Source organism: Phasianus colchicus, chromosome 20, assembly GCF_987193195.1.
Source record: "Phasianus colchicus chromosome 20, bPhaCol1.hap1.1, whole genome shotgun sequence".
In the NCBI taxonomy this organism is placed as follows: Eukaryota; Metazoa; Chordata; class Aves; order Galliformes; family Phasianidae; genus Phasianus; species Phasianus colchicus.
This window is the reverse complement of record NC_143455.1, coordinates 669062-688137: the sequence shown is the minus strand read 5'-3', so window position 1 is coordinate 688137 and position 19076 is coordinate 669062. Positions and strand designations below refer to the sequence as shown.

General features: G+C 45.7%; 2 protein-coding genes across 5 annotated transcripts in view; both read left to right on the top strand.

Moving 5' to 3' along the window:
• LOC116235574 (myosin heavy chain, skeletal muscle, adult-like) overlaps window positions 1-1583 on the top strand; it is a 39610-nt gene extending 38027 nt beyond the window's left edge. The window contains exons 36-39 of the mRNA XM_090121905.1: window positions 378-482; window positions 565-660; window positions 1065-1199; window positions 1554-1583. Coding sequence (XP_089978031.1) covers window positions 378-482; window positions 565-660; window positions 1065-1199; window positions 1554-1568 — 351 coding nt within the window. The 3' untranslated portion in view covers window positions 1569-1583. The remainder of the gene's footprint in view (window positions 1-377; window positions 483-564; window positions 661-1064; window positions 1200-1553) is intronic.
• A 12162-nt stretch (window positions 1584-13745) lies between these two features.
• The window catches only part of GAS7 (growth arrest specific 7), a 105203-nt gene continuing 99872 nt past the window's right edge, over window positions 13746-19076 (top strand). For 3 of the 4 annotated variants that reach the window (XM_090122047.1, XM_031603780.2, XM_031603779.2), the window contains exon 1: window positions 13751-14018. Coding sequence is in view for 2 of the 4 variants with exons in the window: in XM_031603780.2 (XP_031459640.1) it covers window positions 13836-14018 (183 nt within the window). In the remaining 2 variants the exon portion in view is untranslated. Of the gene's footprint in view, window positions 14019-19076 lie in introns of all 4 variants that reach the window. The other variant, XR_004168396.2, reaches the window with a different exon arrangement.

Genomic DNA, 19076 nt, shown 5'->3' with positions numbered 1-19076 from the left:
TTGCAGGTATTTACAAAGTCAAGCTGAATTTGAAAATTACAAATGAAACATTTCCATTTCTATGTGAACAAAACCCTCCCTCCCCTGTTTCAGTTTCTTTTTCCCTGACAGATTTAAGCCTAATTTTGGTTAAGGCAGCCCCAGGAATACAAAGCTAAGTTCCTTGTATAAATAACTGTGCACTCACACACTATATCATTACTCATGTAGTGTGGTAAGCAGATGTTAGCTAGTCTAAGCCCAATAAGCAGCTGCAGGAAGCTGCTCAGCACTGCCACTTTCTCTGCAGGCCTTAGTCCACAGAACCCTGGGTCCTGCAGCAAGATCAGCAGCCATTCCTGGCAGCTTCCTGTCTTTATCATGGTATTGTGTTTCAGATTCATGAGTTAGAAAATGAGCTTGACATTGAGCAGAAGCGAGGAACAGAGTCACTGAAAGGTGCTCGCAAGTATGAACGAAGGCTGAAGGAGCTCACTTACCAGGTATTACAAATCCTCTGTGTTCTTCTTTATCTTTCTTGTATTCTACATGTATCACCTTGGTATTAATTTTCACTTCCCACAGTCTGAAGAGGATAAGAAAAATATTCTCCGGCTCCAGAACCTGGTGGACAAGCTGCAGTTAAAAGTGAAAGCATACAAGAAACAAGCTGAGGAAGCTGTGAGTACAGGATTCTTTAAGTCCTTTTGAGCCCTGGGTGGAGATTTCTAAAAAGTCTAGGCTACCACATTTGTTAAAATAATTGAATACTCAGTTTGATAAAGCAGTGGTGGTCATTGCCTTTGGACAGTGCTTATTTTTAAAGAATTCTGACACACAACAGAGTGGACACAGTTGTAGTTATCCTGGCATTTTCACACTTTTGGAGCCACAACAGCCAGTTTTCCCAGTGCTCAAGTTGTTCGTCTTACTAGATGGAAATGTACTGAGTGCTGGTAATGCATGGATGGAGCTGTGAGGTTAATTGCAGTAGGTGCCATTGGAATGGAATAGGTACATAGTGTTAATTGGAACAGGCCAGTGCCAGGTTGTGTGCATGCCACTGATGGAACTATGACTTGCAGGAGGAACAGGCAAGCACTAATCTCTCCCGATGCCGCAAGACCCAGCACGAGCTGGAAGAGGCTGAAGAACGAGCTGATATTGCTGAATGTCAGGTTAACAAACTGCGAGCCAAGAGTCGTGACATTGGAAGACAGGTGAGTTGGAGTGCTACAGAGAAGGACCCTTCCTGTGCATCGGGGACCACAAAGATGCCAGGTGCTCAAACACCTGGCAGCCACAGCTGTATTCTTCCAACTTGTCATGAAGGAAGGCCAGAGTTGGCATTTATTCAGAACCAGTGGTTTTTGAAAATCCTGTTGGTGCCTCCCAAGATACATACCAGTTATAATCTACTGTAAGAATCCAGGGCTCTCATCAGAATACTTTTTTGCCAGTAATATGCATAACATGTGCCATCAGACACATCCACAGACCTGAAACAGCCCCACAAGTAATTCTTTTACACCAGTAACTTGTACATTATCTTCCTTCTTTTTTTTTATATTTAGAAATCAGAAGAATGAGGTCCCTGAGAAGCACTGCAGCAAGCTCTGTGACACTGTACACTTCTATTCATGCAACAGACATTCATTACCTGCTTCAGATCTCTTGGTGTGCATGTAACCTGGCTTTGATTGCTTCATTCTTAGTCAACCCTAAGTAGAAGCTGTCAGAAATAAAAATAAACCTGCATGATGGTAAGGACTATCACTTTGTAAGGAGGTTGACATTGTTTGTGAATAGATGGAGCAGACAGGCAACAGTTACGAAAGTATGGGTCACATCCCACGCAGGGAAAAGGATTCATGGGGTAATGGGACACATCCACTGTTTCCACTTTGATACTTTAGAGAAATTAACAGTTAAACAGGAAAAAATAAAGCAAAAATCTCTCTGTAAGGTTGTAGCAATGCAACTAGCATTCTCTTGTCTGCCTTAGCAAGTTCCCCAAACAGTCCCGTAGGAAAGCATCTGCTCCATGCAGTGCCTGTACACGGCTATCTGCTGCATTTGTGTGGTGTACAGACTCTGTGGGATACAGGCTTGTGCTTTGTGGAAGAGAAAAGGAGAGCGGCTACACGCAGCATGGGGATACAGAGGGGTGGAACTGCCATGTGCATGAAGCATGGAGGGCAGCTGTGAGCAGCCCAGGGCAGAAGCAGGGGGAGGCGGGCATGCAGTAGGACTTTCCTTCTCCTTCCTTCGCAGGACTACTTAGTGTCATTGCTCCTCCATCCTCATTTCACTCTCAGAGATGATGGGCTGCATCCTTAGGTGCAGCCCAGCACCTGCAGGGCATCCTGCACTGTGCTCTGGGCACAGTCTGGATGACCAGAGTTTGTCATGAGACCTTGGCCAGCCCAGAGAGCCTATGGCTGCTGCCATGGCCTTGGTTTCCCTGCACCTGCTTTGGGCTTCTCTAACACAGCAGAGTTGTGCTCTCATTGCCCAGCACCACTCTGGTACCCCGGGATCTGGTGCCCTCTGTGCCAGGTAGGTGCCTCACTTCAAAAGAGAAGGGCCATGCTGCCTTGCCCAGCGCAGGTCTTAATTGAGCTGCTTGTCATTTTATTAATATCAACCTAACGGGATCACTTCTTGGAATCAGAGAATTGTTTCTGGAAAAAAAACCAAACAAACAATGAAGACGTCCAGGAGACAATGTGCTGGTTGGAGCTTCAGATTTTTCTTTATAAAATTCCTCCATGTTCAATGGGAGCTTGATTTTGTGGTGTTCAGCAGGGTGGTTCATCTGAGTGCCACTCAATGTCCTTGATCAGTGAGTGTTGTCTTTCATTTTTGTTGTCAGTGACAAGTGCCACCACCACACCCAACAAGGTTACCACCTCTCCTCATTTGAATTCAGTAATTAGCACCCTGCTTTTCCCCTTGTGTTCCTTCTATGCCATTCCTTTTTCCTTTTGCCAGTTCATCTGTGGCAATTGTTCTTGTACCATTGTGTTCAGTTTGGGCCTCTGCCATCCTCCTGTGTTTTGTACCCTGTCATCACTGTTGGCTGTCACCCATCTGCCTCCTGACTACTCATGGGCCCGCTTGCACACTGGCCTGTTGTGCCAGTTTCAGCTCTCTGGTGTTTTGTCTCCTAATGCCCCATCAGATGATGATCTGTGATTACTGTCTGTCAAGCTGATAAAAACTATCTCACTGTTCCTCTGCTCTGTGGCTACCTGCAGTCATTGTCTCTGGCTTGGATGTTCTTCAGCACAATATTTTTTCTGTTGTTAAGGATGTATATGGATAGTCTCATCACAAATACAGCAGTCTATGACTTGAATCATCATTGAGTCGAGCCCCCTCTATAATGGCAGTCCTGCCCACACTCACACACGACATGATGCGGTTCCATTGTACAGTTAGATGTGGACATCAGGGCCACATCTATCCCAGCCAACAAGTTGCTGTGGCAAGCACAGTATTGGCAGACAAATCAGAAGATTAGCAGAGTTTGCTCTTTTCTTAAGAACAAACGTGTTCTCATATTGTCATTTGTATATAAAAGAAGAAGAATGCAAAGAGGAGAGTGCATCTGCACTGGAGTTTTGTTCTGCAGGAGTGTTCTTAGATGCTATTTCTCTTTATCATGATGAGAGCTACAGGCATGTTTGTAAAACTGAAAATGTCTTTCCAATCCCAGAATCTTCTAAACGTGCAGTGTTGCCATGAGATCTGTAAAGCCCCCCGTGTTCTTTGCTTGTCCCAGTATAGCAGAGAGAAAGAGGTGACAGGATGAGCAGACACGTGCATTACCCATGAGACAGCACCGGCTTTTTCTTAGTGTGCTGGCCAGCGGTAAGAAGGATCATTTTGTGTGATCAGCTGTCTCTCTGTGGCTGTATTTCAGTAATCAGCCTCTTTGGTGTTTCGATCATACATTAGTATCAGTAATCAAAGAGCTTCATTCCCTGGCTTCCTTTCAAGAGCAAATTTTATTTATTTATTTAAAAGCAGGAAGCCTACTATTGTTCTTTCAGTTTAAGTACCATCACAGCTAGTGATGGTTCACAGGTAGTAGTGTGAGACATACTTAGAAAGTAAGGAAATACTCTTTATTTTAGAAAAGTAACAGAAAACCTCAGTAAGGCAGCTGGAGCTTTGTCATATCTCAAGGTGTACTAGGGGTAAATCTTACTACTTTGTCTATCTGTGAAGTCATAAGGAGGATTAAAAACACACCGTGAGCACACAAAACTTACCCCTCCTAGGCATGGTGCCTGCTCCTCCTCTGAGGTCCTGGGGGAACTGATGGCAGTGGTGTTCATTCCAATGACTTCCAGGATTCTCTCAAGCCTGCAAGGACTTCTGTGATAAAAAAGGGTAAATTGTGAGAGTTACAGCCTATTTGCTTACATATGTGACAGACATCAGACCTTATGCAGCTCTAAAAATATTTTGCAGAAAACAGGGATTTTCCAGGCATGAAACAGTACTCCCATGTGCCACCATTGCTCCCTACATGTATTATCAGACAAAGGAGAAGGAGACTGAGTGTTTGGCCTTTTTACCTCATAAGTTTGGTCTAACTGACCTCATATGATTGTTCTAGTCCTAAGAAATAATCCTGTTATATTTTCTACCTGGGATAGAACAGCTCCTGCATCAGTGCACGCTGAGTGTTGACTGGCTAGAGTGCAGCTCTGCTGAAAAGACTTTGGGATCCTCATGAAAAACCAGCTGGATATGTGTTAGCAGTGCACTCCTGCAGTGATAAAGCTAACCAGTCATTGGATTGCATTGAAGTAATAAGTACTCAATAAGCATGCAGGTGGTGGAGGGATGTGATTATTCCCCCGAACTTGACGCTGATGAGGCTGCATCTGCAACACTGTGTTCAGTTTTGTGTCCTCCCATTATGAGAGATGTCGACATACTGGAAGGAATCCAGCAAAAGCACTCAGTATTATCAGTCAGCTGGAACAGATGCCACATCAGGAGATAAAAAAGGAATTAAATTTCTTTGGCCTGGACGAGAGGAGGCTTAGGGACTATCTGACTCAAAACTAATACTTCTGCGAAGAAGAATGCAAATTATATACATCTAAGCTTTTCCTGCAAGTGCACAATGAAAGGCCAATTGGTGATGGTCTCATGTTCTAAACCAATTTTTTTTTTTACAAAAGGAACACATTATTTACCATAAGAGTGATGCTGCCCTGGGATGTACTGCCCAGAGAGGTTATGGAATCTCTGTCCCCAGGAATTTCAAGGATTTGCATGGGCAAGGCCCTGGGTTTTGAAATTAGCTCTGCTAGGAGTAGGAAACTGGGTTGAAGACCTCCCATATCTCTTCTAAAATATGTTTTTCACTGATTCACTGAACTTGCTAACCCAGCAGTAGCTTTCTGCTGTTTGAAGACTGATTGATTGAATGAAAAGACTAGGAAGACTAGGAAAGTCAGAACAATGCAGCTAACAGGAAGGGTCATGATTGGGAAAGAACAACAGAGATGGTCTCTCAGACACCATCAGAGTGAGCCATGAAATCACCCTGTGCAGTCTGTAAGTGTCCAAGATGAGTCTGGGTAAAAGAGTTGCCCTTTTTTCCCTGTGATATTCTTACAGTATAGATTTGTAATGTCCATCTTTGAAGATATTCAAAAGCCATCTGGACATCATCCTGGACATCTGGTCAAGCAGATCTGGGCAGCCCTGCTTTTGGAGTAGATGACCTCCAGAAGTCCCTTCCAGTCTGAACCATTCTGCAATTCAGTGAAGATGATGTTATGTCTTGATTTTAACATCTGGCCCAACTCTTGCCACCAAGGTTCACTCATATGCAAAGGAGAATGTTTCCTTTCCCATGTTAGCATCTCTAACCCTTACTTATCACCTAAGATCTTAAAGAACTTTTAAAATCTAAGATTAAAACTTGTAATTAAAAATTTAATCTAACTAAACATTTTAATGTTGTGTGCAAGTATCCTGGATGTGGTCTATGTATCCAGTTTGACAGTGTGCCACAAAGCAGAAATTTACTCACTTGCCAGAGAAGCTCATTTGATTTTCAGAAACTCTTCTTTCTTCTCTCCCACACACAGAAGACTGTCTGAGAAAATTTTCTAAATATTTATTTCTTTCACCTATTTTCAAAGTCCCCAAACTTCCTAGGTATGGGAAATGAAGGCCATGGTTATTAGAATCATAGAATGTTATGATTGGAAGGGACCAACTTTCCTCTGGACCAGGTTGCCCAAAGCCCCGTCTAACCTGGCTTTGAACATGTCCAGGAATGGGGCATCCACAGAATCTCTGGGTAGTCTGTGCCAGTGCCTCATTACATTCTTGGTGAGGTATTTCTTCCTTATATGTAATCTACATCTTCCCTCTTTTAGTTTAAGGTTGTTTCTTGTCCTGTCTTTATAATCCCTGAGTGTTTTTAGTTTGAAGCCTTTTCTCGTCTCCCATCACAACACTCTCTGATATAGAGCCCTTCTCCATCTTTCTTGTAGGCTGCCTTTAAATGCTGGAAGGCCACTATAAGGTTTCCCCTGAGCTTTCTTTTCTCCAGGCTGAACAACCCCAACTCTCTCAGACTATCTCCATAGGAGAGGTGCTCTATCCCTCTGAGCATTCTTGTGACCTCCACTGTACCCACACCAACAGGTCCATGTCCTTCCTATGCTGAGAAACCCCACAGCTGACAGCAGGATTGCAGGTGGGATCTCACGAGAGTGGAGTAGATGAGGAGAATCTCCTCCCTTGACCTGCTGGTCACTCTCTTCTTTTGATGCAGCACAGGATATGGTTGGCTTTCTGGGCTTCAAGCGCACTTTGCTGGCTCATGTTGACTTTTTCATCCACCAGTACCACGAAATCCTTCCCTGCAGGGCTGCTCTCCATCCACTTGTTGACGAGTCCTTATCCATGTTTGGGATTGCCCTGACTCGGGTGCAGGGCCTTGCGCTTGGCCTTATTCTTTGATACCAGTATGAATCACTCCTTCAGATAGTCCCAATGTCCAAATTCACAATCTTTTGGGCAGCTCCAGGTCTAAGTATAGCTTGTTGATTGCAAAGAACAGTGATCCTAGCTTTTTCTTGCTCACCCACTGCAGTTTGCAGACATGTAGAGTAGTCTGGAAATATAAGAGAAAGGGCTGGAGAGAGCAATCTGTGAGGGTTAAGAAAGATTTGTGAGGTGAAAGAGTTGCTAGGTGGATCTGCACTGGAAAACAGAGCAAAGAAAATGTTGGTTACAATAAGCAGTGCAGGTCTTTGTTAGAAGGTTTATTAAGGAGGGCAAGCAGTGGATTTGCAGTGCTGATGAGCACAGTTTACTGCCAATCTGTTGTTTGTAAATGTGTCAGCAACAGCATATTTTAAAGATTAAAGCCGTCAAGGGAAAACTAATGCTGAGTTTTCAGGAGTTTATGGGATTGAATTTTCTTGTTCAGTTCTACTCAGGATGAACAGAGTTTTTTGCCTAATTCTTAGAGACTTTCCTCTATGAGTCATTGTTCATGAGAGAATAGCAGCTTTATATACAGATGGTTGCAGAACAGAGTCACCATTGAGAGGAAAACACTAAGACATCTATGTCCTGCAGATACAGGCACACACATATTTAGAGATCAACAACTTTATCCACAGAAAGCAGACAGTCAGTCCTGCTCAGCATGTTCAGGCAGAATCTCTACTCTTTCAAGACATAGGAAATCCCTGGTGGGATTCAAGTCATGAGCAATGCACAGTGAAAAGGGAAATTTAGTGTCAGTGAAACATCAACATTCAGGCTTGCACATCCAGGAGGATTTGGGCTGGAGGACTGCCTGGCTGGATTGCTCTTTTTAGCTGGCTAGAAGCCTGACTCTCCGTGGGATCAAAAGAAAAGCTCAGATGCTCTGGGGCCCACCAGGCTGTTGTAGATGATCTGGCAAGTCCAGAACACATTGCTAAGAATTATACTAAACCAGAGAGAAGGATATTTGAAGGATGGTTTATCTGCTTTCATCAGAGATATCTTGGGATGTTTTTCTGCTTTTTCCAATGCTCCTTCATGTGATCTCAGAGAGGTTCCTTAAGATGCTTAAAGCAGGTGAATCACGGATGTGCATGATTCTCCACATGTAGGTAACTTTCAGTTTAGTGCTTCAGGTTTGGACATCAGTGCAGTTATAACAGTATGAAGTTATAATGTATGAACAGTGTGGGTGGGTTATGCCTGTAATTGTGGGCCAACACTGTCATAGATGAAACAGGCAAGGGACAGGTTCCAAACCTGGAAAACCTGTCTACAGAATCGTATGGGTACCAAAAATTTTCATGGTCTCTGGCAATTAATACCTAGATAATGAAAATGAGCTATTATAAATAGAAGATACCTTTTCTCAACGGGGAAGATATGAACTATAATTTTCAGGAATCTGAGAGAACATTCTGCAGAAATAGCTTTCTGCATGGGTCCCTTTTCCTATTCTTCTGTTATTAGATATTATTGGGAACAGGATAACAAATCAGACAGACCCATGGTCTAACCCATAACTATCTGCCTCATGTTCTTGTATAAATGCTAGAAACTGAAATCCAAATGGCCATAGCGTGGCTGTTACTGATCCTTAAACAACATGAATTATAGGTAATCTCTTTCTTCCTTTCAAGGGCTTTTCTCTTTTACATGAAATACTTAAATTTTCAATAAAGATTTGCATAAAATTCTGGTTATAGAGTTCATCTGGAAGAAGAGAGAAGAAGGTTATAGTATCTGCTCTAATGAAAATAAGTGCTCAACAGTTGTTGAAGTGGCCTAGAGTCAGATCCCTGTAAGTATTCTCAGCACTGTGAAATGTCCTAGCCCTTATCCAAAGCATATGCTTCTTGCACCAAGAGGAATAGCAGCAAGACAGACTGGTAGAAGCTCTCTCCTGGAAGTCTGTAGCCAGCTGATGAGAGCACATTTTTGTGACTTAGATATTCCAGAGCCTCAGGTAGAGAGCAGAACGCTGAACTGCTGGAGAAAAGGCATGGCATCAACATTTCAAGCAAGAGGTTTTGTGACGACAGGGTGTTGCTGACACCTAAGTCGGAGAGTCAGTTGTGAGTCACATTCATATGACCACGTATGTCCCTGCCTTGTAACAGGGTGGGACTTGTCCCTCCTCTCCACAGGGAATATGATGACTGTATTGAAGCTGATGTTATCAGAACAGTTTGTTGTTCTCAACTTGTTTTCAAAACAGGAGGTGAATGGAAGCAGTCAGCTCTCCAGGTGAATTATTGTGGCAGGCAAACCCAGTTTAGTCTTAGGTGAATCACCACAAACTCTGTTGATTGCATATCACTGTCCCTTCACAGACAGAAGCTGTTTATGCCTGACTCTAAAATAGTAGGTACAGCTCTGGGCATTGTTAAGACACAGATGACTAAACCTGCCCTGGAACATCACTATGTTCTGCAGCAGCCATGGTAAGGCATGCTGTGAACTCCAATCCTATGTGTGGAATTAACTATGTACACAAGGAGTTCCAAGATCAACAAAGCCATCTGAAACAGGGCTAAATGCAGAGTCAAAGGTAAAGCCACTCTGTATCTTTCTTTCTTTATTTTTAATTTTAAACTGTGTTCGAAACATGTATTTGGTCGTATGAATATGAGTCATGAGTCTGACTCCTCTCCCAGGAATGTTTGAATTCCTGGACGCCCGAGTTTTCAACTGTGGTGCTGCAGAATATCTGGCTTAGGAGGTTCCTACGCTGCAGTTTGGTGGATGATGGGAGAATTTTCAGGGGAAGCACTGCTGTACATTATCCTGCTATGTCACTCCACCCCACGTATTCTTTAAGTTGCTTTCGGAAACATTGCTGACTAGACTACATTTTGTTCTGAGCTCATGTATCTGTTCTTATGTCTTGGCTGTTCAAAGTACTGAAAATGGTCCTTCCTCACAAAAAACTATAGCGTTTAAACATGTTAAGAAGTGTATATTTTCTACACAGGCTCAGAATGTTTCCTCTACAACAACAAAGAAGCAGAAGTAATTTCTTCTAGATAATTAGATTACAAAGGTCATTTAAATATCCAATGCTATGTGTGGCTTCTTTTTAGACTCTTCCTGTGCTGATTCTTGGCCTCAGGAGATCTGGTGCTGCTGTGTCTTGCAAACAGGTAAAGCCAATCAGCTATTCACGTGATCCTAGCCCGTCATGACTGAAAAGCTCTCCCATTCCAGCTCTGTTATTTTGAGCTCTGCAGGATCTTTTCAGCAAAGACAGCAGGAGCAATTAAGCTCTTTTCCATGGGCTGGAGAGATTGTCAGATGCTGTTTTAAAGAAACAAAATATTGACCATTTCTATAGTTGTCAGGTGCAAATATTCTTACAGTTAGCGACATGATGTTGTTAGGTCCTTTTTGAGGGAATCTGCCTATCTGTGCAGGACTTGTTTTAGTGACATCATTTTAAGCTCCAGGTGCAATCTGTAATATCAAGCCAAATAGGAATTAGTTTATCTCGGGGTGACTATAATTGAGGCTTTCTGCAGTATTGTATGAAGTTGTCTTCTTCCCACTCACCAGTAGCATTTCAATATGATAGAAAGTTAGAAATCTAAACTTGAGGTCTTTACGCTACAGCTTTTGGTGGCAGACAGAGAGAAAAAGGCCCTCTTGAGGTGAGACTCATCCCATCCTAATACAGAATGTGCTCATGTGACACTCATTCTAGAACTGTCTTTTCACTGCTAATTGGGAAACTGCCCCAGATCAGATGACAGAGTATAATAGCTGTGACGGCTCAGGAAATAAAATCTGTAGGTATGTCACAGCCAGAGGTATTGTTCAGATTGCTCAGTCAGACCTGCGGAGCACCGGCTGGAGAACACTGCATCCTGACATGGTATTTTAACAGAGCTGGAACAGATGATAGAAAACAAGACTGAATCTAAAAGCTGATCACCGTTCTTGCTGCTGCATACCTTTGGAAATGGCTTCTTTATCTTACATTCACTGACTCTGGCTCTGATATGTTATATGAAAATGCCTTCTATACCCATAACTTCTTTTTCCTAAAAGGATCACAAGAATATCCCCAATAAAGACAACACACAATGCAAAAGCAAACATAGATCTAAGTCTTCGATAAAAGCTGCTCTCTCTGCAAGAAGTAAAGGCATCCTTCACATTCAGGTGAAGGACCAGACATATCTAAAGAGAAAATGGCTGTGTAATGATCTTCAAATTGAAATGATTGCTTGTGGGACCTGTTCGGAGCGATACACTTCTATTGACTGAAAGGGATCCTCTGCAGTGAACAGAGCCCTTCTGTTTACAGGTTGTATGTTTGTACATAGCCAAAGTGAAGTTGTATTGATAGATTCAGAAAAAAAACTGGGTCTTGTCTGCTACTACATATAAAGTCCTGAAAAGCTGAACTGTTTCAGGAAATGGACAAACCCAGGACTAAAAACCTACTGAAGGCTTTCTCACTGATAAAGTTTACTGATGGAACATATGTCCCTAGAAAAAGAGAAAGAAGAACAAGCTGGAAGAGCAAAAAATAGCAGAGGAAAAGGTATCAGAAACTAACAAAAGAGGAAGAATGGCATTGTTAGAGAATTCTGCTGATAGACGTACATGGATATATGCCATGATACCAAGTCAATTGCTTTTTGCTAGACAAGGCACAGCTGGTGTGCTAAGAACACATAATGGATCATAGTTCAATAGTTATGAGAGAAAATGCTTTTCAAAGATGATTTTAAGCAATTTACCACAAATTCAGACAATCCAAAATAGAATTGTGGATGGTAGTCCCAAAGTAGCTGAAAGAATAAGAGCTCTGCTCTGATGGCTGCTTATCCCTGCTAATTGAGGGACACCTCTGTTGAAGGTCACCTTCTGAAATGCTACCTGATTGCTCACCTCACCGATAAGGTACCACCATTTCTTAAAACTCTGAGGAAAAGACAGAAGGAAAAATTGCCACATGAATTAAAGCCTGTGCAGCCCCAAATGAGGAGGCATGCATGTGATGGTCTGTGACGGGCACAGGAGGCAGTCTGTTCTGAATGTGCTCCTCATTCTTTTGCACTGATTGCAAAGCATGAACCAACTGAAAGAATAAATACGAGGCTACTCCTTGAAAAAGGATGGAAGAGAAAGGAATCTGAATCATAGGAACAGGGCAGACCATACAGGACACAACAGCCAGATAGGGTTGATAAAAAGGACATAGCCCATAGAAAAAATGCCATAAATTCTGCACACCCCCAGGTGATTGACAGAAGCACACCTATGTCCACTGGAACAGAACCCGACCCACGAGCCTGCAAATGCAGAGCCCCACCAGCACCGGCACCTTGAGCTGCCGGTGGGACACGGCTGGGTGGGACACCCAGCACACAGGGGCCACAGGGTGCGGCTGTGCGTGCAGAATGGGCACTCACAACCAAAGTCAGACTCATGGTGGTGTGACAGGAGTGTCACACAAATGAAGGTGTCACCACGTGGTATGCCCTGTGCACACACTGAGGTGTCTCACATGTGTGACTCGCACACACTGAGTCCATGTGGAACAAGCAGTGCTGGAAACATCCAAATAATTTTTGTCAGGACGGTATCTCTGATTAAAGTAGATCTTATTCGTGATTGCAATGGCAGGCGTCCCGCAAGCAGGAGCACCTATGGGCACAAGATGACAGTCTTTATACCTGTTTTTCCCTTTACCCATTCCCCTGCCCTGTTTCCCCGTTGGCTGAGTACTCCAGGTTCACAATCTTATAAATAAAGAGCACTGGGGAGGGGGAGGATGGTGCCAGGCCTTCAGATGTCTCTTCAGGCGCTTCCTCAGGCACGCCATGACTTGTTCTCTGGTTTGATCTCGTGCAGGATCTTCTTGCAATGTGTGTGACAAAATATACATATATACACCTATATACAGAGCGTGCATTCCTGGGAAGTTCGATGTAAACTACCAGAGGTCTTCCCCAAGTTAAGCAGAAAGACTCCCAGAAAGAACTAGGACAGCGGACATCATGAAATAAAAAAAATATTATCCAATTCTAATGCAGAAACAGCATTTGATTCCCACAGCGGGGTGCTCAGTGAGTGCCACAGACTCACACTTGGGATGTGTCACCCACATCTGTGTGTCACTGTTGCAAGCTGAAGGGGCTTGTGGTTTGTTATATTAATTCCAGTCCCTATGAATTAAGACTGGGAATGGAGTCAAGGTGGTGACTGAGCAAGGGTGTGCCTTTATTTATTCAAAGATGGGAGACAGATACCCGTAACACTGAGCTGTGTGTCACATACTCATGTCCCTCACTTCATGCTGACCAGTACATCTCTCACTCCTGTACACCACACACACACCTGCACATCACACAGCCGTATGTCACTCACAGCTGTACGTCACACAGCCTCGGGTGTGTCTGGCGGTCAGGCAGAACGGCTGTCCCACACAGACGCACCTCACAAGCGCACGGATGACGTCACGTGTGTGACGTCACACACACCTCTCAGACAAGCGGTGCCTCACGGACGTGTCACAGCTTCTCTCAAAAGCGCGCACTCGGCGTCACCGCGGACACGCGCCGCTCCTGACGGCCGCACACCCGCGGTCCCGCGCCCTCCCTCCCGCTCTCCGCCGCTCTCCTGGGGGCTCCGCGCCCGCCCCGCCCCTTTCCCTCCTCCCTCCGCGCTCCCTCCGCGTGCGCCGCGCCCCCGCAGCGGGCGGAGCGGGACGGGGCGGGGTGCGGCCCTCTGGCAGCCCTCGCTCCGCGGGCGGGCGGCGGCGCCCCGGCCGGGCGCTGAGCGGGGGCAGCGCCGCTGCCGGCAGCATGTCGGGATCGCGCTGCCAGACGCTGTACCCCTTCTCCGGGGAGCGGCACCGCCAAGGGCTCCGCTTCGCCGCGGGGGAGCTGATCACGGTGCTTCAGGTGCCGGACGGCGGCTGGTGGGAAGGGCAGAAGGAGGACGGGCTGCGCGGCTGGTTCCCGGCCAGCTACGTGCAGCTCCTGGAGGTAGGACCGGGGCCGAGGGGCGGTGGGGCTGCGCGGGTGAGAGCGGAGGCCGGGCCGGGGCACGGAGAGCTCCGCAGCTGTCCCGTCCCGCGGGGCTCCGGAGTCGCTCCCACTGTCGGCGGGACGCTGCGCCGGGCGCCCCGTGCCCAGAGCGGGCAGCGCCCCAGGGCGGTCGGTGCTGCTGAGCTCTGCTACGGAACGCGGGCTGCTCCAGACGCTTCTGTTTTTTCGCTGTTACTCAACGGCAGCAGTCGGCGGAGGAGGCGATGCAGCTCCTGGCGGCCATGCGTGTCGGCCGAGTGTTGGGCGAATGCCTCCTGCTCCTCTCCTCCTGCTTTCACTAAGCATCTCCTGGGTTGGTGCTCTGGAGGAGGTAACCCAGATATGTCTCCCTTCTGGTGTAGCAGCTCCCAGCTGGCAGGGCACCCTGCCAGTGTGCGTGGTCTTGCCCAGAGCACCTTAGGGTCCCAGAGGCTGTGACCTCACCGCCAGGATACCAGGAGGTGTTGTACCTCTAGTTGTCCTCACAGCCCTGCAGTTCGGGCAGCAGTTCCATTCCTGCAGTACTGCTTGCTCCCCACCTGGCTTGTTACTTTCTTTTCTGTACAAGGAAGACACCGTCCAGGTGTAAAATTCATGTCTGCCTTCACAGTCTTTGCATTTGTGAAAGTGAAATCTGCAGCATCCCTTAGCACTGCCAGAATCTGCCATGAGCCCATCAGCCCTCCTGTCTGTGCCCTGGCATCACTCGGTCAGGCCGTGGGCATGGTGGTGCTGTGAAGCACTCAACAGTGCCATGCTTCTCAGTCACCTGCCTGCCAGGTTTCTGCTGGGATGCGTTCCCTGCTGGGCTGCGTGTGCCCCAGGCTTTCCACTCTGGAACATGGGGAAGGCAGGATGGATGGCGCTGAGCAGAGCCGGACCGCCGGGTGCCTGCAGAGCAGTGCTCTGGAAGCAGGATGTTTGCCTGTAGATCTGCAATCACCCTTCTGTTTTGCCAGTCCAAATGAATAAAAAATTCTGTGGTGTTTCCATGGAGTTGCTGTTGCTCATTGTACAGGAAAGCGGAGGCAGAATTTCCCCTCTCGGCATTACAGGAGTGAGGCCGGGGACTTCTCTCTGCCTCTGAAGCACTTAAGAATTTTTGTACTATAGTTTAGGAGTGTGGGAGTCCGTCTGTTTGTCAGGTTTGCCACCTACAAGATCATTTACTGAGATACGTGAATGTTTGTGGTCTCGCACATTGCCAAACATTTACACATCTAACCAAGAATTTAGAAATCATTGGAGGCAGAGTGGATCATGCAGTGAGACAAACCTTGCTCAGTGGAAAGTCACACGATGACTTTGTTTTATATCATCTCCCTCTTGGAAACTCTTCTTCCTTCCCACAGAGGTCTGAGTGTGTCACACTGTGCTCAGTGTAGCCGACCCAACTGAAGGCACCACGGCAACCCCGTGTCTTCCATTCTTTATCCTGCACACAGACACAGGCTGGTACTAGGGAGGTAAGAACATGTGCAGGATGGGGTCATGAGCATGATCTTCTCATCAGCACTTATGCTGGCGTAGGGTGCCCCATCCCTGCAGCTTCCGGTTTAGTACTATGCTGGGAGAAAAATTTACCCTCACAGTGCTGTTGGAAGAGTGTACGACTTCCTACGGCTGCCCTAATAAGGGCACTGCTCGTGCCAGCAGGTACTGCGGCCCGCAGCTCTTCGCTCTGAAGGACAGCTGGCTGTGTGTTCTGCTGCAGCAGGAGGGAGCAGGTTGTGATCCTTGTCCTTGTGTCCTTGCTCACACTGGCTGATAGCACTTGGTTCTTGCAAAGAAAAGTAGGTATTTGTGCCTGTTGGCTCACTAGGGCTGGCTTGAATGGCACAGGGAGGTAAGGAGGTTTGGCAACCTCTGGTTCCTGCTCTCTGCTGTGGTTGGTTGGAAGGAAGAATGATGGCTGGGAGGTCCCTGCCATGGCAACAATGAAAGAAGTGAGAGCTGGAGAAGCAATGCAGTGTCTGGGGAGGAGAGCTTGGAAATAAAGATGTCTCTGTGAGCTCAGGAGAGGACACAGGTGTCACAGAGCAAAAGCAAGCACGTGGAAGGCATGTCCTACGAGGAGAGGCTGAGGGCACTTGAGTTGTCTAGTTTGGAGGGATGGAGGCTCAGAGGTGACTTCACTGCTCCTGGCAGCTCCTTGAGGAGGGGCAGCAGAGGGAGGTGCTGCCCCAGCTTTGCTCCCTGGTCACTGATGACAGGACATGTGGGAATGGCACAAAGCTGCACCAGGGCAGGGTCAGACTGGATATGAGCAAAAAGCCCTGTACTGTGAGGGTGGTCAAAGAATGGAACAGGTTCTGAATGAGGTGGTTGACGCCCTGTGCCTATTAGGGTTTGGGAGCATATGGATAATGTCCTCAGTAATATGCTTTAACTTTTGGTAGCTCAGAAATGATTGGGCATTTGGATCTGATGATCTTCATAGGTCCAGTCTGACTGAACTCAGGAGGTTCTAGCTCTTATGATTGGGTTCCAGATGGACTCCCCATGGCACAGATGGTTGGTAGCAGTCCAAGGCTGTGTTTCTTGCAGCCAGAACTGGAAGATGTGTCTGGAAATCACCTGGTCTTTTTTCCCTGATCATGACTTACGACGTTTTGAATATATTCAAGGATCCACAGCCTTTCTGGGCAACCTATTCTAGTGCTTATGTTTCAATGGGATATTCTGTGTCTTAATTTGTGCCCATTGCATCTCATGCTTTTTCTGGATATCACTGAGAAGAAGCTGTCTCTGTCTCTCTCTTTTTTTTTTAACTGTCCCTCATGGTTTCTATATGCATTGATTTTAAGTTATAGCCATGTCAGCAATGACTGACATGACTTGACAGTCTACAGCGTGGGCGTCCAACCATTTGACTTGCCTGGACCACAGTCAGTCAGGAGAAATTTATACTTAATGTATATAAGTAACAAAACTTATTTTTTAACATTTTTTAAAATTAAAACATAAAAAAAGAGAGTGAAAAAAACATAAAGCAAGTGGGAAATTTGAGCTTGTTTTCATGAAATGAATGCATCAGTCTGGTTTGATGGAAGTGGCTGCAATTCTCAGTGAGCTCTTGAGGTGTTCAGTAGAGATTTTGGATGAAATTTTACTCTTCCTGTAGGCTTCGTCCTTGAAAACAGTTGTTCACAAAAAGCGATGACATGAAGTTGTGACTGTGAAATGAGGGATATCTTTCTCTGGTAAGAGAGGGCTTGATCAAATTTTTCTTCAAGTTGATCATCTGACTGCAACTCTATACATTCCATTCAAAAATTCGCAGGTAGTATATTTATGTTCCCTGAAAACAGAATTGCAAATGTACCCCCAAAATTGATTTTTTTGGCAATATGAAAACCTGTTCTCAAATTTCTTTATCAAAATGGAAAATAAGGCTGAATTTTTTTTGCTGTTCACAGGACTGTGTTTAGCCTATATATCAAAATGCATGAAATTATTTTTCATAACTTCAACTTGCCATAATTTAAGTTTCATTTTGAACGTTGTCATGGTTTGAAATGTAGCACAGATAGGTTGATTTCCACCATGAAGACACACGTTTGACTCATTTAAATGAGTAGTTAGACCCACCAGAAAGCTGAACCTGTGAGCCATTCTTCATCTTCAAGTTCTGGCACAAGTTTTCCATCTGATTCCATAGATGATTTTGTTTCATTTCACAAATGATAAAATCCTTTTGGCATTTTACCTCGACACAGCCACTTTCCTTCAGAAGAGGAAATGATGATCCCACAATCAGCGTCCGCATTTCTAAGGAACTCTTGGGATTTGTAATGATTCAGTCGTCTGAGCTTCATGAAATTCACAGCTTTCATGATAATGTAAAGTGTACAACACGTGGGTCTCAATCAGACCGTGTGTGTGTGGCATGCCCCAGAGGTGGGTCAGCCCTGCACTGTGCCCTCACCTGCAGAGTTCCACTGTCACCTACAGTCTGTGCTTGAGCTACATGCAATCAACTCATGAAAAATATTGCTAAAAATCACACAATAATGTTGAAAGTTTATGGCCTTCCAAGACCGCATTACCAGCTGCCCAGGGCTGCGTGCAGGCTGCGGTGGCTCATGCTTGGTTCAGGGATGGTCATGTACTTCTGGCCTCCTCCTTCATATGCACTTCTTTTTTGGTCTGACTTTTTTTTGGCCATTTGAGCAGAACCAGAGACTCTTATCAGACTGCTGCAGTCTAAGGCTTGTCCTTCCCAGTCTGGTGCAAAGAGGAATCTGTGGGTGATAAGCAATGCTTCACACAGATTCAGAGCTGGTGGAATGTGGTGTGTGATACAGTGAATGAGGATTTCTTAACAGCTGTAGGCAACAACTCATTACCTACCCAGAGGCTCTGCACCCCACCTGCAGAAGATATGCTTGGGATGATAATGTGCGCAGACAGGTTTCTGTGCAGCTCCAGACCTAGGAGCATCCCTGGAGAAGTTTTGGGTGTATTCCAGTTTGCCACAATGGGAATTGGCGCAGAACAGTGGCAAGAGGGGGCAAGGGGTGCGTGGGAGGTGTGGAACATAATCCAGAAGGTGTTTTGCATAGGGTCCTGTGGGAAGATAGTGGCTGCTGCATTTGCCTTTTCTGAGATGTGCCTTGCACAAGGATGGAGAGATGTGTCATTCAGTCACATTTGCAAGCAGTTTGTTTTAAAATCTATTTTGGTTGCTGCTTTTTGTATTTGCGATTAGCTGGAAATCACTTATATAAGCAGCAGCAGTAGCAACATGTGCAAATTTGCTGATAATTGTCAGTAGTTTTTATAGCTGCAGCCATCCCCCAGATGTGAGTCTTTGTGTGAAGCACAGCGTGTGTGCTTCCAGCCTGGCTGGAGGTGGCTGTGGAATCTGGGCAAGCGGGATGGAGTAGGGCTGATCTTGTCTGCACACCATGGCGTGCTGGAACCATGATTTGTTCTGGAGGGAAGGTGTCATGCACCGTCCCTGATGCCTGGTGCACGTGCGGGCAGCATCGTGTGTTACTTCCACTGCCATGG